The sequence below is a fragment of the Myotis daubentonii genome, chromosome 16 (assembly GCF_963259705.1).
Source record: "Myotis daubentonii chromosome 16, mMyoDau2.1, whole genome shotgun sequence".
NCBI lineage: Eukaryota > Metazoa > Chordata > Mammalia > Chiroptera > Vespertilionidae > Myotis > Myotis daubentonii.
The window spans coordinates 36,249,861-36,276,769 of NC_081855.1; the positions used below are offsets into that span (position 1 = coordinate 36,249,861).

The 26,909-nt window shown below is 42.3% G+C and overlaps 1 protein-coding gene and 1 long non-coding RNA gene across 4 annotated transcripts in view; one reads left to right on the plus strand and one right to left on the minus strand.

Annotated features, from left to right (window-relative positions):
- The window catches only part of LOC132218520 (uncharacterized), a 66,601-nt gene extending 55,818 nt beyond the window's left edge, over positions 1–10,783 (minus strand). The window contains exons 1-2 of the long non-coding RNA XR_009449214.1: positions 10,688–10,783; positions 9,329–9,379 (exon numbers count right to left, since the gene is read on the minus strand). This is a non-coding gene — a long non-coding RNA (uncharacterized LOC132218520). The remainder of the gene's footprint in view (positions 1–9,328; positions 9,380–10,687) is intronic.
- Positions 10,784–10,849: 66 nt separating this feature from the next.
- RNFT1 (ring finger protein, transmembrane 1) lies at positions 10,850–25,168 on the plus strand. 3 transcript variants are annotated; one of them, XM_059669804.1, is made up of 9 exons: positions 10,850–11,001; positions 12,868–13,312; positions 13,518–13,594; positions 15,335–15,435; positions 17,266–17,419; positions 17,786–17,944; positions 20,795–20,860; positions 23,661–23,762; positions 24,435–25,168. In XM_059669804.1, exons 2-9 carry the CDS (start codon positions 12,922–12,924, stop codon positions 24,567–24,569), a joined length of 1,185 nt encoding a protein of 394 aa, XP_059525787.1. In that variant the 5' UTR covers positions 10,850–11,001; positions 12,868–12,921; the 3' UTR covers positions 24,570–25,168. The 3 variants fall into 3 exon arrangements, with proteins under 3 accessions (XP_059525787.1, XP_059525788.1, XP_059525789.1); XM_059669805.1 differs by lacking the exon at positions 10,850–11,001 and adding an exon at positions 11,051–11,071; XM_059669806.1 differs by lacking the exon at positions 10,850–11,001 and adding an exon at positions 11,327–11,472.
- The last annotated feature ends 1,741 nt before the right edge of the window (positions 25,169–26,909 follow it).

The following is a 26,909-nucleotide window of genomic DNA, read 5'->3' on the forward strand; positions in this document are numbered from 1 at the left end:
TGATTAGATTCAAGTTATGCTTTCTTGGCGAAAACACCATAGAAATGATGTTATATTTATAGTATATCCTGCTAGGAGGCACATAATGTCAATTTGTCTGATTATTGATGTTGACCATGAACAGTTTTGCATCCTATGTTTTCATTCACAATCCAAAATTTCTCATGTCTTTCAAAATTCATGGAACATCATTTCAGTGTCTACACAGTATTTCATTTATGAACATGTCATAATTTATTAATTGCTCATATTTCTGTTTCATGTGTCACTGCATTGGTAAGAACTAGAATTATATAACAACGAAGTTATAGATGCCTCATTTTAATAGAAATATTTTGTGTTTTGCCATTAAATATTTTATTGGCTGTTAACTTGAAATGTTTTTCAAATTATTAGAGAAATACTTTTCATAGGAGTGATTAAAATTTAACAACCAAGAAATATCTGTTTGTTCATTACTCATTCATTTATGACCATATTCCTATAATTGCCTGCCCCCTACCATGATGCATACATAGCACAATACGTGTATTCAAACTATATTTCTTTTTTGAAAAAAATATTTTTATTGATTTCAGGGAGAAAGGGAGAGATAGAGAGAGAGAGAAAGAAACATCCATGATGAGAGAAGCATTGATTGGCTGCCTCCTGCACACCCTCTACTGGGTGTGCCCTGTAACTCAGGTATGTGCCCTTACCAGGAATCTAACCATGACCTCCTAGCCCATAGGCTGATGCTCAACCACTGAGCCATGTCAGCTGGGCTCTTTTTTTTTTTTTTTTTTTTAACCCTCACCCTACGACATTTTTCCATTAATTTTCAGAGAGAGTGGAGAGGAGAGGGAGAAACAGAAAGAGAGAAACGTCAATGTGAGAGTGACATATTGATTGGTTGCCTCGGCAACATAAGTATATGTCCTTAACTGGAATCAAACCTGGGACCCTTCAGTTCTCAGGCCAACGCTCTATCCACTGAGCCAAATCAGCTAGACTATGGTCGGCAAACTACAGCTCGTGAGCCACATGCGGCTCTCTGGCCCCTTGAATGTGGCTCTTCCACAAAATACCATGTGTGGACACGCACGTACAGTGCAATTGAAACTTTGTGGTCTGTGCACAGAAATCGGTATTTTGTGGAAGAGCCAGTATTTTGTGGAAGAGCCGCACTCAAGGGCCCAAAGAGCTGCATGTGGCTCACGAGCCGCAGTTCGCCGAGCTGCAGTTTGCCGACCACTGTCTAAGACAGTGGTCAGCAAACTCATTAGTCAACAGAGCCAAATATCAACAGTACAACGATTGAAATTTCTTTTGGGAGCCAAATGTTTTAAACTTAAACCATATAGCTAGGTACATTGTTATTAATTAGGGTACTCCTAAGCTGGCCTTTGCTAAAAACGTCCTCAATCTGATTGAGGTATGTTCGCTGAGGTCGACCCCTTCCAACTCTCCCATCCACACTCGTCTTGTATACTTGTTTCAGATAGATGAGTGTGGATGGGAGAGTTGGAAGGGGTCGACCTCAGCGAAAAACGTACCTCAAAACAATGTACCTCCCCTGCGCTGTGTATCACATGGCCCACTTGCACCGCATCTCCCGTCGCCCGACCAACCGACACCCCCCACTTCTTCTAATGCCACTTCTTCACAATAGACTCGCCCAGGCCGAAAACCAACTTCTGCACATGGGCCACGAAGTTTCTATCGCACTGTACGTGCATGCCCACACGTGGTATTTTGTGGAAGAGCCACACTCAAGGGGCCAAAGAGCCGCATGTGGCTCGCGAGTCGCGGTTTGCCGACCACTGGGCTAGGACCAACCTATATTTCTTTATGATGCTATATTCTCTTGCCCTCTGGAAATTGTCTCTTATTTATTGTTTGAAACTTGCCATTCGAAAACTGCCCCCTCAGCTCCTTCTCAAAACAACTATATTTTATCAGTTCTACCCTCTTCACTCTGGGCTCTGTCTAGCTGCTGACTTTGGTAGGGGGGTGAGAGAAGAGGACTTGGTAGCAAGCAACAATGGCGAGAAACTGATAGGATGAATTTGCTACCTGAGGTTAAAGGTTCAGCAGTTTCAAGCAAGTGCAGGGCAAAAGGATGAAGTTCTTTTATCAAGGACAAAGCTCTTCTATCTTCTTTTGGATAACTCTAGGAGTTTTGGTCAGATAAAAGAGTTTTTGACACCCTCAGACTTATATAAGTGATGTTCCACTGGAGTGTCTTTGAGAGCAGGGTTCACTAGAAGACTTCAAGCTGTTGTTGCACTCTAGTAATTGTTACTAATCACAAACTATGGAAGTGCATGGAAGATTTACTTACATATGCTTAACCAGTTTACTGAACCAGTTTACTGAAGAGTTTCAACTCAGGGGGTATAAACGTGAAACTCTTTTTTCTCTCATGGGCCCAACTGTACTATGTTTAATCCCTCCTGTCCCTTTAACATCTTGGGCAAATTCTGTAACTTGCTGATCCCTTTCCAATGCTAAAAGTCAAGCCCTTAAAAATTACTATTATACCCTTCAAACTTAAATGGTGCACTTAGAAACATGCAATATTATGGACATACTTATACTAAAAAAATTATTCATTGTTTATCTGAAATTCAAATTTAATTGGGTGTTCTGTATTTTCATTTGCTAAATCTGGCAACCCTAAATTTTATTTCATTTCTTCCTCACCTACTTCACTTCCCAGAGCAGGCTTGGCCCAAAGACGGAAGGATGTAGAGTGGAGAAGAGGCATAGTCTACATTGATATTTCTCTCTCCTCAGCTTTCTCCTCTTGCTCCTCTGATGCTGGTGGTGGCAAGGAAGGGTGGAAAAGGAAAACATCTCTGACTCCACCCTCATGACCAAATCACCTCTCAAAGTTTCCACCTCCAAATACCATCACTTTGGATGTTGGGATTTAACATATGAATTTTGAAGGGACACAAACATTCAGTATCTATCAATTTTCTTCAGTGAATTTTATCATTTTAACTCTTACATTTAGGTCCATTTTGAGTTAATTTTACACACAGGCATTTTAATAAATATTGTTGGTACATGGGAAACATATATGTTTCATATATAGATGCTAAGTGGTCTAGATTTGCTTTATGAGTGGGCTTCCTAGAACACCACCATCTTAGATAATTCAGTATTCAGTACAGCAGCAAAAACTTAGCACTTTAAATCTGGCTGGATTGTAGATAGAGACTGACATGTTAGATTTAGTACAACTGTAGAATTAATACTCAAATCTCCCATGCTGCACAGTTTTCCCATATGCTGCATAAAAATGCTATATAGTTTCTCACCCATAAGCTGCTATGTTAGGGTGTTAGCTGGTTTTATGCCCTCAACTTGCTTAATGTTTTCATTTATATACAACAGAGTTTTATACCACATAGGCCAAACCATCTACTGCAAAATAATTTACAGTAAAATCATAATAAATTTATACAAGGTATTGATTTAACATTAATTTTCAAACTGTGAAAATCAATGAGCTATAAATCCGTAAATAAATTGGTGAAACAAAAGACGTGAATGACAAGAAAAATTAGTCACTCTGTTGTGCATGTGCTTTTTAGATAGCTAAATATATGGGAGGAGGAAAATAGAGGGGAGGCGGCTTCATAAAATGTAAAATTAGCAACATATAAAAATAACAATGCACAAAGAAATAGGCTCTTGCAACAAAATTGTGAAGAATACCACCCAAGAATCTGGTTCATAATCTTGACATACTGGCATCCCAATTCAGTTGAATGATACTCTGCAAAGTAAAGCATCTTCATATTCTTGTGCTTCCAAAAAATTTTGGAGGCGATCGGTGGCACAATCTATTTAATTTTTAGAATATCATGTTTTTGTTTGTGTGCATATGTTTGAATATCTTTACTATTGAAAAGACCACACTGAAGACATCACCTTGGCCACGTAACAGTCTACATTTCCAGCGGATGTTTGAGTCCCCTCTGCTTACTTCATAAGCAATCACTGAGCCTGGGTTTGATAACCTGTAGTGATGGGAACTTAGGACTTTTGATACATATGGTCTCTTTGTTCTAGTTTTGACTGGTTACTTAGAGATTGTGGCAATGCCAGGTCAGTCTTCATTTTGGTCAGAGAAAACCTTTTTTCTAAGGCCATATTTACCCTTTGCAACCCAACCTCAGTGGTGGCAACTGGGCACAAGAGAGACCAAACAAGGAGTCACTATGTTAATGAAGATACCATTATCATTGCTTGAGAAAAAGCATAAGTCCTTCATTTGGGCATATTTTATTGATATCTGCTGTCTTTATATTGCCATATACATACTAATTTGGGGGGAATATCTACATTTTATATTCTCATCATAGCATCTATCTAATAAAATCGTTGTGGGTGTTTACAGACCTTCTCTCTGGAAAATCTGCAGGCAGTCTGGTAACTCTATATTTATATAAAAGCCAAAGAACTAGGAATAGATCAGAGATCTGGGAGAGAATAAGGATCATATCCAAAGAAATCAGTTGAGAATCAGCTTTAAGTATAAATAAATCACAATCAAGATTTTGTGGAACAAAAATTCATAAAAATAAATACACTAATTGTTTCTTCCTACATATTATAAATAAATTATATCATGCCATGGGTAAAGATTTTAAATAAACAATTGCCAAATGAGAGTCAAAATTTTCCAGCATATATTCACTGCCAAGGGACTGCTATACAATCTTTTAAAAAATCTTAATACCCAATTTATGTACTCTAAAGAATAGGGCATATAAAGTCAAAATCACTTTAGGCCTTATTTTTTCCATCTGTAAAAATATAGTACTAGTGTTGACTTTTTAAAAGTCTAATTCCCAGCAACAAATATATACACACTTGCAATTTCTGACTGATGAGAGCGCCCTCATGTGTGTCTTTGTTATAATGTTTTAGACATCTGAAAAAGTATTAATCTCAGCAGCACTACAATTATGTCTTTATTTTCCCATATATAATAGTTTCAAGTATCACTCAGTAAATTCTAAAGAGTGTGACAATCCTACTACATCTCACTAACTTTTCATATGCCAAATTTTATTCTAAAGTAATGAAGTTATTATTGTTATGGTTTAAATTTTAATGAATTAAAGGGATTTTCCTTTAAAGCTCCTATGATTAAGTTTTTCATTATAATATTATTTTATTATCATTCCTGAAAGAAAATATGTAGCCAATTAAGTTGTTAATTGTATGTGATAACTTGTCAGTACCTTTTTAGGGGTGGTTAACAGCTCAAAGGGCCAAATTATTTGAAATGTTAAATAATTTGCATAATACGTTTAAAAATAGGAGGGAGGCCGTCGTCAAACTTTAAAAGTTGGAAACAATTAACAATAGGCTATTTGGACACATGGAAATTAAAACTGGGGCAAGAAGACAGAACTGTGGGGTATGCAGTAGGGGATTCTGGAGGGTAGAGGACAGTAGGAAGGGGGGCTCTTGATATCTGAGAGAAAAGAAAGGGAAATTGGAAATAGGCAAAGGCTCCTAACCCTTGGTGGCAGGACACCAAAACCATATATTCACTTTTCCACAGGACCTAGAATTGTGTTTGATTTCATGGATTTTTGGAAGGTGAAAACTCTGGCTTCTGCCAGGGTAGCATCATTGCTCCATTCTGGTTAGTCTAGTATAGCCAGTCTGACCTCTTGACTTAACTGGTGTCATTACCAACCAATCAATGCCCAGCACACAGAGTGCCTATGTCCTCAGGGGTTGGGCCAAAAGAACCTGGCCATTTGGTAAATCTTTACCATGATTAATTTACCTAACCATCACTCATAGGCAATTCAGGGCAGGGTTTCTCATCATAATCTATGCTTTTGGCTTCTTAAATTCCCCCAAACTGGGGTACATGAAGCAGATCTGTTTAGGGCCTTTTAACATTGGGGGACTATCAGGGAGTCCCTTTGTTCCAACCAACTTTGATTGCACTGTATCAACACCTTTGTTTCAACACCATCAATATCTGCCACATTCATCCCATTTCTCAATAACCATCTGAAGACTTCAACTCTGCTGAGATAAGTTCCTTCCTTGCCTCATCCCTGTCTCCCCTCCATTTTCTTATCAATTATTTTAGTGATCATGGCTTGAGTAAGATCCATACTGGGAAGCTGAACAGCAAACAACTTCTCAGTCTTTTGTTTGATTTTGCAGCAATAGGGTTACATTTCCTTAATAAGCTAGTACCTCAGGAGTCAGATCTACTACTATTTCTAAATTCCATCCCAACTTTTACCTTTAGTAACTGAATGCAGTGCAGCTGCAGTTCCATACCATGGGTGACTAGATACTGCTTGTGTCCTGACAAATTTCAACTTATTCTTCAAGACTCTTTCTAAATGCCACAAATTTAATGAAGCATTTCTTGCCGGACAAAGTTATATGCTTCCACTGCTTGTTTCTATTCATCTCACACATCCCTCAATTATAGTGTTTATTTGATACTAGAGGCCCGGTGCATGAAATTTGTGCATGGGATGGGGGGTGTCCCTCAGCCCAGCCTGCACCCTCTCCAATCTGGGACCCCTTGAGGGATGTCCAACTGCCCGTTTAGGTGGGATCGGGCCTAAACAGGCAGTTGGACATCTCTCTCACAATCCAGAACTGCTGGCTCCCAACCACTTACCTGCCTGTCTGCCCAATTGCCCCTAACCACTTCTGCCTGCCAGCCGGATCACCCCCACCCACTCCCCTGCCAGCCTGATCAATGCCTAACTGCTCCCCTACCAGCCTGATTGCCCCCAACTGCCCTCCCTTGCCAGCCTGATCACCCCTAACTGCCCTCCCTTGTCAGCCTGGTCACCCCTAGCTGCCCTCCCCTGCTGGCCATCTTGTGTCCACATGGGGGCGGCCATCTTGTGTGTTGGAGTGATGGTCAATTTGCATATTACCCCTTTATTATACAGGCTACTATAACTAGAGGCCCTGTGCACAAAATTCGTGCACAGGTAGGGGATCCCTACGCCTGGCTGGCGATCAGGGCCAATCAGGTTCCCTGCCTCCCCGCCTCCTCCTTCCCTTGCCACCAAGGTGCTGCCACCACGCAGTTTTCCCACCTCCCCGCCTGCCCGCCTACTTCCCTCACTCCCTCAGCACCCCACTGCCACCACTAGTCGCCTGCCATGTTTTGCACTACCCCCTGGTGGTCAGCACATGTCATAGCGAGCGATTGAACTCCTGGTCTCCTGGTCGAACTCCTGAGGGGGCACTTTGCATATTAGCCTTTTATATATATACTAGAGGCCCGGTGCACAAAAATTTGTGCACTCGGGGGGGGGAGGGGGGTCCCTCAGCCCGGCCTGTGCCCTCTCACAGTCTGGGACCCCTCGGGAGATAACGACCTGCTGGCTTAGGCCTGCTCCCGGGTGGCAGAGGGCAGGCCCAATCCCTAGGTGCAGCCCCTGGTCGGGCTCAGAGCAGGGCCGATTGGGGAGTTGGGGCGCTGCCCCCTGTCACACTCAAGGCAGGGTTGATGGGGAGGTTGTGGAGCAACCCCCTGTCACACACAGAGCAGGGCCCATCAGGGGGGTTGGGGCTCTGTACCCTGTCACGCACAGAGCAGGGCCCATCAGGGGGTTGGGGCGCCACCCTCTATCACCCACAGAGCAGGGCGGATCAGGGGGTTGGGGCGCCGCCACTCTCACACTCAGGGCAGGGCCGATGGGGAGGTTATGGCTCTACCCCGTCACACACAGAGCAGGGCCCGTGGGGGGGGGGGCTTCCCCCTATCAGGCACAGAGCAGGGTGGATAGGGAGGTTGTGGCCCCGCCCCCTGTCACACACAGAGCCGCAGGGCGATCAGGGGGTTTGGGCGCTGCCCCCTGTCACGCTGATCTCGGTGCCAGGAGGCCTCGTGGCTCCGCTGATCCCGGTGCTGGGAGGCATATTACCCTTTTACTATATAGGGTAGAGGCCTGGTGCACGGGTGGGGCCGGCTGGTTTTCCCTGAAGGGTGTCCTGGATCAGGGTGGGGGTCCCCACTGGGGTGCCTGGCCAGTCTGGGTGAGGGGCTGAGGGCTGTTTTCAGGCTGGGGGTGACTGAACTCCCAAACGCTCCTTTTTTCCTTTTTTTTTTTTAATTCTGGGCCAGCTTTAGCTTGAGGCTTGGCTCCAGCTCTTAGGCCTCCGGCTGAAAGTAGGTTTCTGGCCTTTGCTTACAATGTTGCGAATCTGTTGGCTGAAGTTGGGCGTATTTGTTAGAATGTTTCTTAAACTGCCAGCTCAGAGGCAGCGGCAGGCGGGGAACATTGGTTTCCTCCGTCACTGAGGCAAGCAAGCCTCATGTTAGTTTCAAGCTGCCTGGCTGCCGGCCGCCATCTTGGCTGACAGTTAATTTGCATATCTCGCTGATTAGCCAATGAAAAGGGTATCGGTCGTACACCAATTACCATGTTTCTCTTTTATTAGATAGGATAGATTACTTGTTTGGAGATCTGTTTAACCACCATTTCACTATGGGATGGGGATTATGTCTTTTTAAATGTCTATCTCTCCAACATCTAGTACAATCCTTGACATTTAGTAAGTACTCAGTAAATGCTTTCAATTTAATCAATTAAAATATCCATTTCAAACATTTTAGATGCCAGTGGAAAGAGAATGTACCAGCTAAGTCTGTCACTGTCAAATCTTGTCATCAAGTCTTTTTCACTTCTTCAAACGTTACTTTCAGTCAAGTTACCTGAATGGAATGCAGTTCCAAGTGTACTAATGAACTTTCAGTATGCACTAATACTAGAATACCTTCAATGTGTTGTGAATATGTTCAAATGAGAATTTAAACATTACATTAAGGCGTATAAATGTACTAAATTTACAAATATAAAAAATATGCTAAAATCATCAATGTACTAAAACATACTGATGCCCTGTTGTGACTGTAGCTGGATTATGTGAGATTGAGTCTCTTTTTCCTAGTCCCTAAATTCTCACACATTTTAAAATTTAAAATAAAAACATCCTTGTAGTAGTTAACACGGTAGAATATATACAAATAAGTCTCCTTGAAAATTCACTACAGTCCAGAGCTTGGCCCTCGGCCTTTGCTATAGACCAAATGTTTGTAGACGTCCACACAATCAATATGTTGAAATCCTAACCCACAATGTGATGGTATTAGGGAGGCAGGGACAGGTGACTAGGTCATGAGGGCGGAGCCTCCAGGAGTGAGATTTTATAAAAACAGTGTCTTTATAAAAATATTACACAGAGCTCTCACCGTCCTTCCAGCACGTGTGAAGACAGAGCTAGAAGGCCATGCTTGTCTGTGAACCCGGGAGCAGGTACTCACCAGACACCAAAGCTGCTGGCACCTTGATCTTGGACTTCCCAGGGTCCCAAACTGTCAGGAATAAATTTGTTCTTTATGAGCCATCCAGTCTATAATATTGAAACCCAAAAGGACTAAGGCTGCCTTACTGACCCCAAACCAAATGTGTTGGGAAGACAAACATGAATCAAGGCTTACATTCTTGGGAGACTTAGGAATACAAAAAAAAAAAAAAAAAAAAAAGCCAGTACCTTCATCCACAGTGAGAAGCAGATCTAATACTGGTTGAGGGGGGAAATGTGCCTCTCTAACCAAGGGAAATGGTTTGGTAATAGAACTAACCTGATTCAAGTACAGCCTCAAAGTGAATCATTGAGGTTGAACAGGGGATGCAGTTTTACTCTGACGGACACAGGAGAAAATAAGGTGCAAACAATTTCATGGCTCAGGGGCCTCAAAAATCACACACCAGCAAACTAGCTCGGGCAAAATTGTTGTCAATGGCTTCAAATCAGGTAGTGACCAATAAGAAGACCAAGGATCACTATTTCCACTCGAGAGTCAATTCATAGAGCGCCTATAGGAATGTAAGCTTATCCTTTCCAGCGAGGAAACACTAAACCCCTTGCCCAAGTTAACTTAGGCCACATGGCATAGAGTATTTAATTTCAAGAGCTGTGGGAAGATTTTCAAGAGTTATTTACTTGGCGTGAATATCTGTAACTTAAAGGTATAAAAAGTTGGGGGTTCAGAATGGAAAGGCTGTTGGTGGTTGTGGAGGGTGGGGGAATGCATGGCATAGGATTATGATCCTTTAAAATATATTCTGGCCAGGGAACAAGAGGCAGGGGTTTTTGTTTCTTTTAATTACTTTTTTTCTGAATAACCTTTTTGTTTTAGAACAGATTTACGTTAACAGAATTATAGTGAAGATAGAACAGAGTTCCCTATACCCCGTACAAAGTTTCAAAATCTTTTCTTTCCACCCCCACCCCCAGTCTCCCCCACTGCTCTCTGCTTCCGCCCCTCGGGTTGGGGCAGGGCCGGGCTCACACGGGGTAGCTCGGGGATTGCAACCCAAGCCCAGCTCCGTGAGAACGCCCGCCGCCGCCCAGCACAACCGGGTCGGGAGCGAAGCCACCGAAACCCCGCAGGCGCTCGCTCCGCCCCGAGGAGCGCGGACTCCTCGCCGACGTGGCTCCTCCGGCTCCGGAGCGCGCGCTAGGCGGGACCAGGGGGCGGTGCCCGGGGGGAAGAGCCGGGCGAGGGCCTGGGACCGTCCCCGACTTCGCGCCCCTCCTCCGAGGGCAGGTTCTCGAAGCCAAAGCATTTTGAGTCTTAAGACGTCCAGCTCTCAGAGGCGCGTGGCGGGTCACACACCTGTATCACAGATGCACATACGTGAGGCCGAGAGTGTGCAATGCACACGGCTGGCGTCGTCCCAGGCGCAGCGCCCTCTCCACAGCCAGCGCCCCGCGGCCCCACGCCCCCCGCGCGCTGGTCGCGGCCCTGCCCCCGGCGCGGCGGGCGCGTGCGCGGGAGGACGTCCGGGGAGCGCGCGCGCCGCCGCCGCAGAGCAGGACGGAGCCGCGGGGAGTGGGGTTGGAAGGCGATGGCCCGGACCGCGGGCCGCGAGGCCACGGCTCCCGCTCTTCCTACCGCCGCCGCCGCCTCGGTCTGCTCGTCGTCATGAGGTCAGGCCTCGGGGAGCGGGCGGCGGCGCTGGGCGCTGGGGAGAGTAACTGAGACACTCGAAGCGCGAACGTGGGTGGAAGCTTGTCCTGGGGATTCCGGAAGAGTTGTTTGCGTTGACTTTCCTTCCTTTTTTTTCTTTCCTTCCCTTTCTTGCTCTCGCATCGAGGAAAGTGGGAGGGTTCTGCTTTTCTTTCTGGAAAAGGCACTAACGCTGTCGCGCCCAGGGTTGGTCTTCAGAGGGTGGAGGAAATAGCACGCGTGGCGTCGGTGAAAGCTTTAGCGAAAGGAACTAAAAAGCCCAACCTCCGTACAGTAACTGAAAAAATGTCTGTATCTATTCGAACCTAAGGAAACAGAATGACCTGCCGGACCTGCTGCTTCCGACAGGGAGGGAGGCTGGGGCTCCACGCTGTCCGCCTCCGTGCTGCCCACGGGCACTTAGGGATCTTCTCCCGAGTGCGTCCTCTTGCGTGAGCCGCCCCCTCCCCCATCTCACACACACACACACACCCATCACTCACACCCATCACACACACACATCACACTCACACACACATCACACTCACACACCCCCATCACACACACACCACACACACACACACATCACACTCACACACACCCATCACACACATACCACACACACACCCATCACACACACACATCACACACACACAGTCACATTCACACACATCACACATACACCCATCACACACACACATCACACTCACACACATCACACACACACACCCATCACACACACCACCCCACACCCCGATTGTGGCATTTTTAATGGGCAGACTGTGTAACTATCCTTATTCAGACTAGAGTTGTCTAGAAATTACATGGCGACTCCCCAAGTCTCCCTATTTTAAAGATGTTTGGGTAATATTTGGGTATTTATGGGAAGCTTTTTTATTAGCTTTGGCAAAGCTGTTTCAACATAAGACAAATTTATAGGTCACCCGAGTGAAATGTTTATTAGTTCTCCATGGTGTTTAACAAGGCATTAAGATTTAATTTTTTTCTCCCTAGCCTTTCCAAGCATTAGCAAACATGATTCTTATGAAATGTAGTGTCTACATTGGAGATGAAACTGCTCCAGGTGGGCAGAGTAAATGTACTGAAGTATTAAAATATGAATACTAGTGTTCACATTAGTCACATCTACTGGGCACCCATACTTTATTTTGTTGATTCTTTTTTTTTTTTTAATATATTTTGATTTTTTACAGAGAGGAAGGGAGAGAGACAGAGAGCTAGAAACATCGATGAGAGAGAAACATCGATCAGCTGCCTCCTGCACATCTCCCACTGGGGACGTGCCCGCAACCCAGGCACATGCCCCTGACCGGAATCGAACCCGGGACCCCCCAGTCCGCAGGCCGACGCTCCATCCACTGAGCCAAACCGGCCCCGGCTATTTTGTTGATTCTTATTAGAGAACTGGAGGCATCCGAAGCTCAACTTCTTTGGTAGCAGATGTCCCCTAAAAGATATTCTGTGTAGAGCAGCAGAGCCTTGTTATTAACGGAGGAGTCTAGTAACAAGTAATAACCCAACCCGCGTGGCGCAGTCGTTGAGCGTCAACCTATGAACTAGGAGGTCCAGGTTGGATTCCAGGTCAGGGCACATGCCTGTGTTGTGGTCTTGAACCCCAGCGTGGGGGTGCAGGAGACAGCCTATCAATGATTCTCATTATTGTTTCTCCCTCTCCCTTACTCTCTGAAATAAAAATTAAAAAAATACATATATATAAAATAAATTTAAAAACAAGTAATAGATACCTGAAAATAATTCATCTACTGTGATTATCAGCCTCTCTTTTAACTGTTCACTTAGAATATTTTCTGCTTTTTGATTTTTAGAAGACGGAGACCTGAAGCAAAGAAATCTGTATCACAAAAAAGTATTCAAGGGTCATGCAAGCCAACTGTAGCCAATTGCAAAGAGCTGCAGGCAGTGAGGCTGCCTCAGCCACCCAAAGTGTCCACACAAGATTGACAGAAGGTTCTGGTCTTCATTCTGGAGATGTGCATATCCAGATTAACTCCACACCTAAAGAATGTGCTGAAAATCTAAGCTCCAGAAATGTAAGGTCAGGTGTCCATAGCTGTACCCATGGATGTGTACAGAGTCACTCACGGAATCAGTCCCGTAACCAAGCAAGGCAGCCTGGTGATACTTCCATGGAGTCTGGAGATCATGGTAGTAGCTCCTACTCAGAATTCCGATATCTCTTCAAGTGGCTGCAAAAGAGTCTTCCATATATTTTGATTCTGGGTGTCAAACTTGTTATGCAGCATATAACAGGTAGGGTATAATAAAATATTGAGTTGTTTCATTGCTAAATTCAGTAAATTTATTTCTTTATTGGTAATCTACTTTAACCTATGTATTTTTGTTACTGATTTTCTGCTAGCTTTTAAAATTGTAAATATTCCCTTTAAATTCATGTCATTGTGTTAGCTTTTTGATTTTTTTTTCTTGCAAGTAACTGGAACTTATTATCTAACAGGAATTTCTCTTGGAATTGGACTGCTTACAACTTTTATGTATGCAGACAAAAGCATTGTAAATCAAGTTTTTCTAAGAGTAAGTATAACACAAAACTAAAAAATTACTAAATGTTTCTCTCTTTAGATCATATACTCATTTTTTAGAGAAATAGGAATTAAGATAGTTTTTTGACAAATTTAAATAGATACATTATAACATCTATAATATATTAAGTTTTATTATCTAAACTAGAAGCTTGGTGCACAAATTTATGCACAGGTGGGGGGGGTCCCTTGGCCTGGCCAGCGATTGGGGCCGTCTCACCCAGTCCAGGGGGGAGGGGCCACTGGAGGTTGGTCGGCCACAGGAGGTTGGCTGTGGGAGCGCACTGATCACCAGGGGGCAGCTCCTGAGTTGAGTGTCTGCCCCCTGGTGGTCAGTGCACATCATAGCTACTGGTCTTAACGGTTGCTTAGGCTTTTATATACATAGATGATCTGGCATAAATGATCTGTCCTACAGCTGAATTGTTTCACCTTATTTCCTGTGTAAGTTGGGTTCCCGATAGAGAAAGAAAAACTAGATAGAACGGTTAAAAAGTTTAGAATGCACTATTTGATCTGATTTGTCAAGTGCCTTCATGTTTTATGAGTTAGTTTAACCACAGTACATAATATAATCATCATTAGAAACTAGCTGTCGCACTATCAGATTTAAAGTAAAGAAAATGTACATTGAATAAATGGGAATCGAACTATTTAGGTCTCTCTTATTTAAAGAAAATTAAACCCAAGTGGTTTTTCCATAATATCCTATATAATAAAAGCCTCTAATATGCTAAATGTCCCACCGTTCATTGGACTGTTCAACCAGTCACTATGATGTGCACTGACCACCAGGGGGCAGACACTTTGACTGGTAGGCTAGCTTGCTGCTGGGGTCCAGCGGATCGGGACTGGGCAAGAGGGGCCAGACACACCCTGGAGCCCTCCTGCGGTCCCTCCCCAGCCCCGATTGTGCACTGGTGGGGTCCCAGATTACAAGAGGGTGCAGGCCAGGCTGAGGGATCCCACCAGTGCATGTATCTGTGCACTGGGTCGGTTTCGGCCCCATCCCCTCAGGTCAGGCCAAGGGACCCCATTGGTGCATGAGTCCATGCACTGGGCCTCTAGTAAATTATAAAAGAGTTCTATTCATATAAACTATTGGGAAAACTAGGATCAGTTTATAAAACCTCACCTTTAAGCAATTTTAAAGGGCAGTATCTTTGTAAGGATCATGCATTCTGACCTGGAAATTTGTAGTTAGAACCTATCAAACCATGAAAACTTAATTCACGATTTAAAACTAGTAAAACTTTTAATTAAATCAATAATTGATACTTAATTTTAAAAAATAAATTGCCTTATTAAATTCTTAATTGAATGTCTGAGAATTTAAAAATTATACTTACAAACCCTGGTAACTTAAATACACTTGTTAACATTTTGTTTTGTCTGGGAGGCAAAAGTAGGGAGCTGCAGAGGTAAAGTTTATATTTTGCTGGGTCCTTTATGTCGCTTGTAGAAGATTTGGCTTCTTTCAAACATAGGTAATGTTTTTATACAGTGAAGAAACTTGTTATTTTAAAAAGGTGTTTAAATGTGAGTTCTGTTTTGTTCACTAAAGATATAGAGTGTGATGATGTACAATTTAACAGATGTTCTATATTTTTAATAAGTTTAATCTGTTTAAACATTCTAAGTTAATAAATTAGTCATTAAAATAAAAGTTTAATGATATTTAAATCTCTGGCATAATCCAAAGTAATAAATTCTAAAATTGTTTATTTTTCAGGAAAGGTGCTCAAAGATTCAGTGTGCTTGGTTACTGGTATTCTTAGCAGGATCTTCTGTTCTTTTATATTACACCTTTCATTCTCAGTCACTTTATCTCAGGTAATTAGAGATCCAAGTACACAATCATATTTTTATGTAACATATTCCTTAGCACTCTGCATGTATTTTACTTGCATATACTTATTAGAGTTCAATTTTTACCCTTCTCCTTCCAAGATTGAAAGCTTCAAGTGACTTTTTCAGATTTGTGTACCCAGTGTCTTGACTCCTAGCAGGCACTTGATAAATATTTAATTTTTGATACTTAAATTTTTACTTATATCGTCAATAGTTATTAGTTCCATTTAGTCAATATTGGTGGTGGTCTGTTTTTGTTTTTTTATATATTTCTTGCAAATAAAAATGTATACAGTTAAGTTTTACATGATGTTTTGATTTATGTGTACATTGTGTAATAAGAACATGATCTTTGCTTGTAGAAATAAAGACTTGCCAAAGGACAGTAGTTGTTAAGTTTCCATGTTAGATGGAAGTGTTCTGAATTTTTGGCTCTAATCAGATAATTAGAAGTCCTGGTTTTCAGTTGAGTTGGAGAGGTGTGGGCAATTTCAGATATAGTTTGTCAGTAGATCCAATATCCCTGATTGGATTGGGTGGGTAGGTAGAGGGGGAAAATCAAGGATGACACCTAGGATTTTCATCTAAGCAACTGGCTGGATGATGGTACCATTTACTGGGCTTGGAAAGACTGGGAAAGTAACTGGTTTTGAGGGGAAAAATCAATCATTTGTTTTGAACATATTGATACGTCACATAAAATTGTTAAGTGATTTCAAATATATGTGTCAGGAGCTCCGAGTAGAGGTTAGGACTATATATTTTGGTGTTATCAGCATATGAGTGATACTTTAAAAACCAAAACTAACCAGGTAAAGTATAGTCAGAGAAGAGGGCCCAGGACTGGACATGCCCACAATTAGAGGAGCAGCACCAAAAGAAACCAGGAAGGAACCATCAGTCACAAATGAGATCTAGGGAGTGTAGTGTTAGAAGTCTAGGAATAATAATTCAGGGAGGTAAAGGGAAAAAGGGACATGACCTTTGAATTTAGCAAGGTGGAGGTAGTTGGTGATCTGTACAAAAGCAGTTCAGTGGAAAGGAGGGAATGGAATCCAGATTGGAGTTGGTTGAGAAAATGACAGATATTTAATATTAGTGAATTTTTTTAGATTACAGGCTAGAAAAGTATCAACCATGACAAGTTAGGAAGACTGTTCTTTTATACTATAGAGCAGGGGTCCTCAAACTACGACCCACGGGCCACATGCAAATACAAATATTGCATTTGTTCCCGTTTTGTTTTTTCACTTCAAAATAAGATATGTGCAGCGTGCATAGGAATTTGTTCACAGGTTTTTTTTAAACTATAGTCCGGCCCTCCAACGGTCTGAGGGACAGTGAACTGGCCCCCTGTTTAAAAAGTCTGAGGACCCCTGCTATAGAGCAGTGGTTCTCAACCTTCCTAATTCTGCGACCCTTTAATACAGTTCCTCATGTTGTGGTGACCCCCAATTTCATTGTTACAAATTGAACATAATTAAAGCATAGTGATTAATCACAAAAACAATATGTAATTATGTGTTTTCCGATGGTCTTAGGCGACCCCTCTGAAAGGGTCGTTCAACCCCCAAAGGGGTCGCGACCCACAGGTTGAGAACCACTGCTATAGAGGCAAGATGCAAAATTAATACATTTTAAAAGTCTCTTTAAAATAAGCAAAATGTTCTTCTGTTTATGTGAACTGTAACACTTGCCAGTTTTATATTTTTTACACATCAAAATAAATATTCAATAGCAAATTAAAAACCCCCAAGAATACTTTACCTTTGTATGTTGCTTTGGTAAATTTTGATGTTTTTCTCTTGGTAGCTTAATTTTTTTAAATCCTACTTTGGACTATTCAAGCTTCTGGGAAGTACTTTGGGTTGTTGGAATTACAGATTTCATCCTGAAATTCCTCTGCATGGGCTTAAAATGCCTTATTTTATTGGTGCCTTCTTTCATCATACCTTTTAAATCCAAGGTAAGCAACTAAAATGTTTTGTTGGTACAATGTTTTAATAAGCCACACTAATGCTATTTAGTCTCAACCTAATTTTAATTATCTCAGACTGGCCACCATTTGCTCAAAGACTTAAGCCAAAATATTGATCTAGAAAAATAATCAGAATTATATTTGCTTCAGCATCATCTAAAAATTAATTCCCATATCATATAGGGGAAAATATTAGATTTGTACTTTAGTTCTCCTCCAGGACATTATCAATTGGTAATTGATAACTAACTATATGCTATTATTCAGTTTTTCCCATATTCAATAAAAACTTTAATAAAGTATTCGTGCAATGTATATAAGGAGCAAAGGTAACTATTTGTTCTTCCTTTTTAGGGTTACTGGTACATGCTTTTAGAAGAATTATGTCAGTATTACCGAACTTTTGTTCCCGTACCAGTTTGGTTTCGTTACCTTATAAGCTATGGGGAGTTTGGTAATATAACAAGGAGGAGTCTTGGAATATTGCTGGCTTTACTCTACCTCATACTAAAAGTAGGTAACATTCTTAATCTTGTCTTATGGTTCATATAATGATTACTGATTTACTTAACATTGCTTTTCTTATTAACTATTTTACAGTTTATCTTTATTTTAGATTGACATAATAGATTCTGTATCTAGTTAGAAATGGAGTAATGGAAATACAGTCTTTATCTTAATCCAGTGGTTCAGATTTTATTGGGGGAGTGGACTTCCACATAGCATGGATTATAGACGGGGAAGAAGAGAGAGTAAGTAGAATAGAACATACCCATCTCCAACAGCAGCATCTGTCCTACACATAATTCTGAAACTAGAGAATCTTACCCTGTTTCTTCTATGTCTTTTCCCCTCAGCTTAAATCACTTTATGAAACTTTAAAATCTAAATGTTACAAACATGTGAACCATGTAAAATTGCCTTGTCTTTGACATAGTTAACTTTATCTACACTAATAAAAGAGAAAAATGGTAATTGGCGTACGGCGATACCCTTTTCATTGGCTAATCAGGGCTATATGCAAATAAACTGCCAACTAAGATTGGCAGTTAACTGCCAACTAAGATTGGCAGTTAACTGCCAACAAGATGGCGGTTAATTTGCATATGTAGGCACAATGCAGGGAGGCGAAAGGGAAAGCAGGAAGAAGCCCCCTGCCACTGACAGTGATCAGAAACCCAGGGGGGAGCTAAGAGCTGGGGGGCAGGGCAAAGGCGGCCCTGGGGCCGCCTTTGCCCTGCCCCCCAGCCATGATCGGAGAATCAGGTGCCTTTGCCACCCTGGCCAGTGATAGCAGGAAGTAGGGGTGGAGCCAGCGATGGGAGCTGGGCACGGTCGAAGCTGGCAGTCCCGGGAGCTAGGGGTCCCTTGCCTGGGCCTAAAGCGAAGCCCACGATCGCGGGGTCGCTGCAGCTGCGGGTCCCCGCTGCCCGGGCCGGATGCCTAGGCCAGAGGTGTTAGGCCTGGGCAGGGGCGGAGCCTGCAACCGCGGGGAGCTGGGGGTCCCCTGCCCAGGCCTGACACCTCTGCCGGAGGCCTCAGGCCTAGTCAAGGGGCCGATCCGGTGATTGGTGATCGGAGGGTGATGAGGCTCAACTCCTCTGGCCGAGGCATCAGGCCTGGGCGGGGGCCAGAGCCAGTGATCAGGGGGGGAGATGGGGGTCCCCTGTCCAAGCCTGACACCTCTGGCGGAGGCGTCAGGCCTGGGCAAGGGGCAGAGCCAGCAATCGGAGGGGTCTGGGGGTCCCCTGCCCAGGCCTGACGCCTGGGCCAGAGGCATCAGGCCTGGGCTGGGGGCAGAACCAGTGATGGGGGGAAATGAGGGTCCCCTGCCCAGGCCTGACGCCTCTGGCCCAGGCGTCAGGTTGGGCAAGGGGCCGATCCTGCGATTGGAGGGTGATGGGGGTCAACGCCTGAGGGCTCCCAGTATGTGAGAGGGGGCAGGCTGGGCTGAGGGACACTCCCCCCCCCCCACACACACACCCAGTGCACGAATTTCGTGCACCGGGCCCCTAGTCTATATATAAAAGCCTAAGCGACCTTTATGACTGAATGACCGGAACAACCGGTCGACCAGTCACTATGACACACACTGACCACCAGAGGCAGATGCTCAGTGCAGGAGCTACCCCCTGGTGGTCAGTGTGCTCCCATAGTGGGAGCACCGCTCAGCCAGAAGCCGGACTCACGGAGCCTCTCCTGCCTGCACAGCAGTGCTACCGAGGCGGGGTGAGTGGGAGCTGCATGGCACCGGCTCAGGCTCCTATCCAGCTGCCTGCCACTTAGCGCACTGCTACATCCCTGGTACACCATAAGCCTGCAGTTACAATCTGGAGAACAGTTGAAGCATTGAAGTATGGACACTCAGAGTAACCAGGAGGAGCCTTATATGGCCATCGGGCTCCTGGAACTCTGCCTCGGGCATTGAGATCAAATCTCATCCCTTACCGATTGCCCTGGAGCTACAGAGGAAGGCAGCAATATAACAGTGGCCACAAGCGGCAACTGACAGGGTAAAACTCAAAGAGAGATGGATCTGAAGGGTGGGGGGGGTGGGCAACAGAGCACCCCCACCCTCCAGGACCCCCAACTTTGTATTGTTCACCTCGGAGTGTCTCTTATCTTGCTCTGAGCAATGGGAAGCATCCAGCACGGCCCAAGGTGTCTACCGGGGACTTCCAGGCAGGCAAGGCGCAACCCTGGCCGCAGAAGGGTCAGGGTTGCGCAAATATTTTTTCAGGAAACGGGTGCGGGGGGTGGAGAACAGACTTCTCGGTGGCTCAAGGGGACGTGGAAACTCCCCGGGCACTTGGATGTGGGCTCCAGATTGCCTCTCAATATGCATGAATCCGTGCACTGGGCCACTGGTGTGTGTGTGTGTGTGTGTGTGTGTGTGTGTGTATGTTTTTAAAATATATTTTTTTATTGATTTTAGAGAGAGAGAAACATCAATGATGAGAGAGAATCATTGATTGACTGCCTCCTGCAAGCACCCAACTGGGGATCGAGCCCACTACCTGGGCATGTGCCCTTGACCGCAATTAAACCTGGGACCCTTCAGTCCACAGGCCAACAATCTATCCACTGAGTAAAACCAGCTAGGGCTAACTTTATATTTGTCTTGACCAAATTGTACCTCTAGGTATTCAGATTGTTTTTTGGTTAAGAGTTGATTGAAATCTATAAATTGAGTAAAATATTTTATAAGTGGACTTTAAATATATTTAGATTGAAATGATTACTCATGATATTCAATGAACATTATGCTATTATCAGTATTTGATATCGTGGCATTTTAGCTTTGTTCCCTGGGTTTAGCAGATAGGGCTCTTGGAATTAATAATCTCTTATTGCCTTTTTCAGCTTTTGGACTTTTATGAACATCTAAGAAATTTCAGACAGGTTTTGAGAAAATTTTTTACACGACCAGTAAGTACATTTTAATTGTTTAAGAAAAAAACACTTTTAACCTTTTTTTCATTACAAAAAAAAAAGTTAATTCAGCTATTTTAAAAGTATGGATTTCATTACAGTTTTAAAACTTTTTTAGTACTTTGGCACTTAGGGTTATGAGAATGATTTAGGAGTTTTATCTATGATCAATTTCTTAACTTGCATATTAACTTTACCAAGTGCTTATATATTTGAATGTCCTTGCCCCTTCTAATCATTTGACTTTCTCCATCAATACTCAACTCTATATGCACAAACTAGAGGCCCAGTGCACAACATTCGTGCACTTGGGGGCGGGGGGAGGGTGGATCCCTCAGCCTGGCCTGCAACCTCTCCAGTCCAGGAGCCCTTGGGGGATGTCCACATCCCTCTCGTAGTCCAGGACCCCTTGCTCCTTACCACCCGCCTGCTGGCTGCTCCTTACCGCTCGGTTCACTGCTCCTTAGCGCTGCCGGGGAAGCAGGAGAGGCTCCTGCCACCGCCACTGCACTCTCAGCCATGAGCCTGGCTTCTGGAGGAGCAGCGCGTCCCCTGTGGGAGAGGACACCGCGCATCATAGCAACCAGTCATCCCCCCGTTCAGTCAATTTGCACATTAGGCTTTTATTATATAGGATAAGTTCAAGGCATGGAATTTAACAATAAGTTGACACTCCAGCCTGACCAGTGAGGCTCAGTGGTTGAGCATCAACATATGAACCAGGAGGTCATGGTTCCATTCTCAGCAGTGCGCATACGTGGGTTGCAGGGGTGTGCAGGAGGCAGCCAGTCAGTGATTTTCCTCTCATTGATGCCTCTCTCTTTCCCCCTTCCTCTATGAAATCAATAAAAAAAATTAAAAAGTGACACTCCAGTGTCAATTATAAATTTCAGACAAAGGTTGTCAGAGGCTCATTTGCTACTTAGTAGCCTTTGTGGTCAACAGGCTTCAGAGTTTGATCCTCAGTTTTGCAGTGCATTAAGTACTTACTTTGTCAGGACTCAGGGGACCTTACTAAAAGAATGCCAACATGATGATGAATGCTGAAAAACAAAAAAGAGGACTGTATCTCCAAAGTGGACCATACTGACTGGTCCACTAAGATATATTCTTTCTCTAATATATAGTAAATATAGTAATAAGTTTTGCTGCATACTGTTCAAACTTCATTCTTTAGACAAGATATAATATAATGGAGAGTTCAGCTTTGGTCAGATTTATTCAATTCATTATGTGAGTATCAGCTATTGTACTCTAATCTAGTAAGGCTTATACTGAAATAGTTTGATATTCTCTGTGAAGCAGAAAGAATATCACAGTCATCCATATTCTTTGATTTATTCTTGAGATTCTTAGGTCTTCCTTAACCTTGTCATCACCATCAAGATAAACCTTCACTTAAAAGGAGTCCGCAATATGCCAGACAAAAATGCTAATTTAAAAGCTTGTCAGCCTGTTATCTGTAGTGTACTCTGCTAAATGCCACTGAAAGGATTGGCACCAACGTCATCTATCAGTAACCTGAAAAATCATAATTTTTAATATTTTATTTTTTGTCTTAAATTGACTTTGTTAACCCTCAATGTTCAGTACAAGTTTGGATCGTAACTTCAGACCATGCTTTGCTCTCATTACCGTGATTGACTGAACTTGGGTGTTCTTACTTCCCGTTAGCCACCTTTTTCCCATCATTTCTACAGAAAGCTGATCTTATTTGTAACATTTTGTCACATCTAGTTAATAACTAAATTCTCCTGAATTTGGTGAGGAGTTATTAAGAACTTAGATCAGAAGCTTTTTTAGTACATTAGAAGAAAAGGAAATTCAAAGAATTGCGTTTTGATGCTGGCAGTTAATTTTGAACATATAACTCTATCCAAGTGATATTTTGCAATTACAGTTCTTTTATAAAATGTTAATCATTTTTTCCTAGTACTAAATGCTCTGACTTATGTGATAATTAAGGATAATAATTAAAATTATTTTTAGATTTAGTGGCAAGACACTGTTCAGTCGTCCCCAAACCTTCTTCAGAATGAACTCACCTGGAGAGCTTACAAAAACTTCAGAGTCCTGTTGTCACATCCCAGTATATCTGGACCTGAGTCAGTCTCCAATACGGAGCACAGAAATCTGTTTTTTAAAGGAGTCTTTCCACATGAGTTGCATTCAGTCAGCCACGCTCTGGACTGACTTTTTAGAACCACTGCCATAAATAAATGGGCCCAATTTGGCAATATGAGGTCACCTAATACATTAATATATAGGTTTTATAATAGCTCTATTTCAGATTGCTTAGTTTCTTATGCCAGTTGAATTGTGTTGAATTTGAAGCCTGGATTTTAGAATCCAGTTATTCTAAAAATCTTTCAAGATCCTGTTATGGCCCTAACCGGTTTGGCTCAGTGGATAGAGCATCAGCCTGCAGACTGAAGGGTCCCAGGTTCGATTCCAGTTAAGGGCATGTACCTTGGTTGCGGGCACATCCCCAGTAGGGGGTGTGCAGGAGGCAGCTGATCTATGTTTCCAACTCTATCCCTCTCCCTTCCTCTCTGTAAAAAAAATCAATAAAATATGTATTTTTAAAAAAAGATCCTATTATGTATTTAATGAGTTAACCTTGATGCAGTTCATCAAGATGTGGTTCTGGATATGTAGTTCAGCTTTGAAAGTTTGTATCCTGTGGGAGAGTTTTCAAGTGCCTAGTTCCAGGAATATTTGAAAAATATAGCACCACCTGCATATTGGAAGTGCAGGAAAGAAACTGGTAAATGAAAATAACTTCTGATCTTTATAGAGTTATGGAGTGGCTGCCAGCAAGAGACAGTGTTCAGATGTGGATGATATTTGTTCAATATGTCAAGCTGAATTTCAAAAGCCAATTCTTCTCATCTGTCAGGTAATTATATTTTTAAGCAATCTAAATACAACACTTCACTGTGACTTGCAAGGCACATTTATGTTAGTTATAAGGAAAAAGGCAAACTACATGCTTAGCAGAAAGTAGCATTCAGGGCACATATTGGTAATTTCTTATTTGTGATTACAGATTTGGTAGGTTAGCTAAATCTTGTCTCTATATGTTCTAATGATTTTTATGCAGAGGAGTGTATGAAGGGGGAAAATAATTCAAATGGCAAATTGTCTATCAATGTGATTTAAAAAACAGGCTATTTATAATAATGGATATTAGTCTTTTAGAATAATACCAGCATTTGTTATTGGATTGTGGAATGCCCTTTCCTATACTTTATGGCAGTTACTCTCAAAGACTTATTAAGCCAATAAGTCATTATACTTGATTTTAAAGTTATCACCTAGAGATAGCTTGTATTTGATTAAAAATGATAAAAGGATAGTATAGTCAAAAGAAAAGAACACTAGTAGCTCTTACCAGTAACACCATTCTTTTATTCTGGAATGTCATACTTTGTTTTCTCATTTGCAAAATGAAGGGATTAGTGCTCTCCAAAATCCCTTTCAGCTCTAAAGAGTATGATTGTCTATAATGAGATGAATTTAAAATAAAAATGTTATCAAGTTTAAAATGTAGTTCTTAATTTCCTTACAGCATATATTTTGTGAAGAGTGCATTACCTTATGGTTTGACAGAGAGAAAACATGTCCGCTGTGCAGAACTGTGATTTTAGACCATGTAAACAAATGGAAAGATGGAGCTACTTCATCAGACTTCCAGATATATTAAGTTGTATAAACTGTTAGAGCCACAAAACACTTGTGTTGTAGTCCAGTTTATCACGATTGTTCAACCTAATGCATATGCGACATTTATTCTATCCTAATCATTTGACAGATGATTGCAGTGTTAAATTATGTTTTCTTGTTAATTTTACCAAAAAAGCAATTGGATAACTAGAACCAGTTCTTAGAGGAACTCAGGTATTCTTTCCTGACATTGTTTTCAGAATAAAGAGTATTTTTAATATTTTAAGATACACATTATCTGAAAGTCGAATTTTCTTTTGCATTGACTTTTATATTTCCAATTCTAAAAATTCTTAAAATTTTCATAAAAGTTGTATTTTTAAATGAACATTCTAAATGCTATATTTTACTTGTAACAGATTTTCTAAGTGAAGATTTACTGAGGGTGATGTATTTTAATATTGTGTTATTCTCTATAGTATGATTAGCAATCAATGAGAATACATGATTTAAATGTATTGTTTGTTGACCTCATACATACAATCCTGCCATTGGTTTCAATGTTTGTGATCTTGCTTTTTGTATAGTGCCATGGACTATCTTGAAGTACCTATTAAAATAATTCACATGGATTACAAATAGCTGGCTTCACTGATGATTTGAATAGTGTACCAGACAAGACCAACTCAAATCTTAGGAAACAATTCCCCTTATGACTAAATAGTTTTCTCCAGAAGTGTTTTGGAATATAATGCTTGAATCACCATTACTTAGGAGATTAAAGCCTGCACTCAGAGGCAACCAGATGCTTTGGAGTGTGTAGTTTGTTTGCCTCTTAAATGTTTGTGTAATATGGTGGAAAAAGGAATGGGGCACTATCTCCCTTTAAAAACCTCTAAGGGGAAACCAAGACCTACTACCAGAAGTTTGAAGTGGTAGTTATATCTAAATTTAAGAGTACAAGGCCTCTGCCCATTTTCTCTATTACCATCTATCAGTTTGAACACAAGGAAGAGATAGAAGAAATTAGGAGGTAGAGGAAGAAAAGAAATATGCAGTGTTACTAAGACAAAGGCTAAAAAAAAAAAAAAAGACAAAGGCTAAACCAATGTATAGATTAACAAGGATAGTGACCAACCAGGTACAGGTTAAGTCACTTTTATGCCTGTATGGCTACCCTAATTTGCAAAAGAACTTCAGAAGGCCTGTAACTTTTTTCCTCAGGTAAATATTGCCGTAAGTACACCTATTTCTATTTATTCACTGATATATATTTAACTATTCTCTCCTTTGAGAACACTGCAAATATTGAAACAAGCTTACTGACTTTGTGGCGAAGCTAATAGTTATTTAGGTATACAGCAAGGGATGTGTGAAAAAGGCAATTTGGAATTAGAATTTGAGTGTGAAGAGAAGCTGACTTCTTGTTAAAACACAAGAATAGTATATCTTACTACATGGGTTACTTCAACCCTATTACGTTACCTATTTACCCTATGGCTATACTAGAGGCCCAGTGTACGGATTCGTTCACTGGTGGGGTCCCTTGGCCTGGCCTGTGCCCTCTCGCAATCCAGGACCCCTTGGGGGATGTCCAACATCCCCTAAGGGATGTCATAGTGTGTGACGCAGCAGGCGGCCGGGGAGGAGCCCAGGCGCAGCTCCCACTCATCCCTGCCCTGCTGTGCCTGCTGCCGCTGCCTCTCAGTAGCGCGCCTCCACAGCAGTGCTCGCCAGCAGTGCACCCAGCTTCTAGCGCCCATCAGTCAGCTGAGCGGAGCTCCCACTGTGGGAGCGCACTGACCACCACGGGGGCAGCTCCTGCGTTGAGCGTCTGCCCCCTTGTGATTAGTGCACATCACTGGACTGGTCAAATGGTCAACCGATAGCTTAGGATTTTATATATATAAATGGATAACTTTGTTTTTTAATATGATTTAATAACAAAGGAGGTCCCCGGTGGATAGTGGGGTTTTTGTTTCTGTTTTTTTTAACAAACAACAGAGCATTTCACATCTGAATTTAAAAGGGGGGGAAATGTCATAGGAGACCTATCCCATTCACTAACAATACTGATGAACTGGAAACATTTCTCTACTTCTATTCCTTCACCTCAAAAACAGGGGAATAGATTCAAAAACCCATGCATTTTGTGAATTCAGATCGCCTCTTCTGAAAAATTGTTTCATTAGCATTGAGTCACTACAGTGTGGCTTAGTGGTTGAGTATCAACCTGTAAACCAGGAGGTCACTGATTCCCAGTCAGGTTTCAGTCTCGATCCCCAATAGGGGATGTGAAGGAGGCAGCCAATCAATGATTCTCTCCCACTGATCTTTCTTTCTCTCTCCCTCTTCCCCTCTGAAATCAATAAAAACATTT

Excerpts from the sequence above, each read along its gene's own strand:
- RNFT1 (XM_059669804.1), top strand. The coding sequence starts at position 12,922 with ATGCAAGCCAACTGTAGCCAATTGCAAAGAGCTGCAGGCAGTGAGGCT. Across the intron at positions 17,420-17,785 it reads TCATACCTTTTAAATCCAAG|GGTTACTGGTACATGCTTTT; the intron begins GTAAGCAACTAA and ends CTTCCTTTTTAG. Across the intron at positions 23,763-24,434 it reads CAATTCTTCTCATCTGTCAG|CATATATTTTGTGAAGAGTG; the intron begins GTAATTATATTT and ends ATTTCCTTACAG.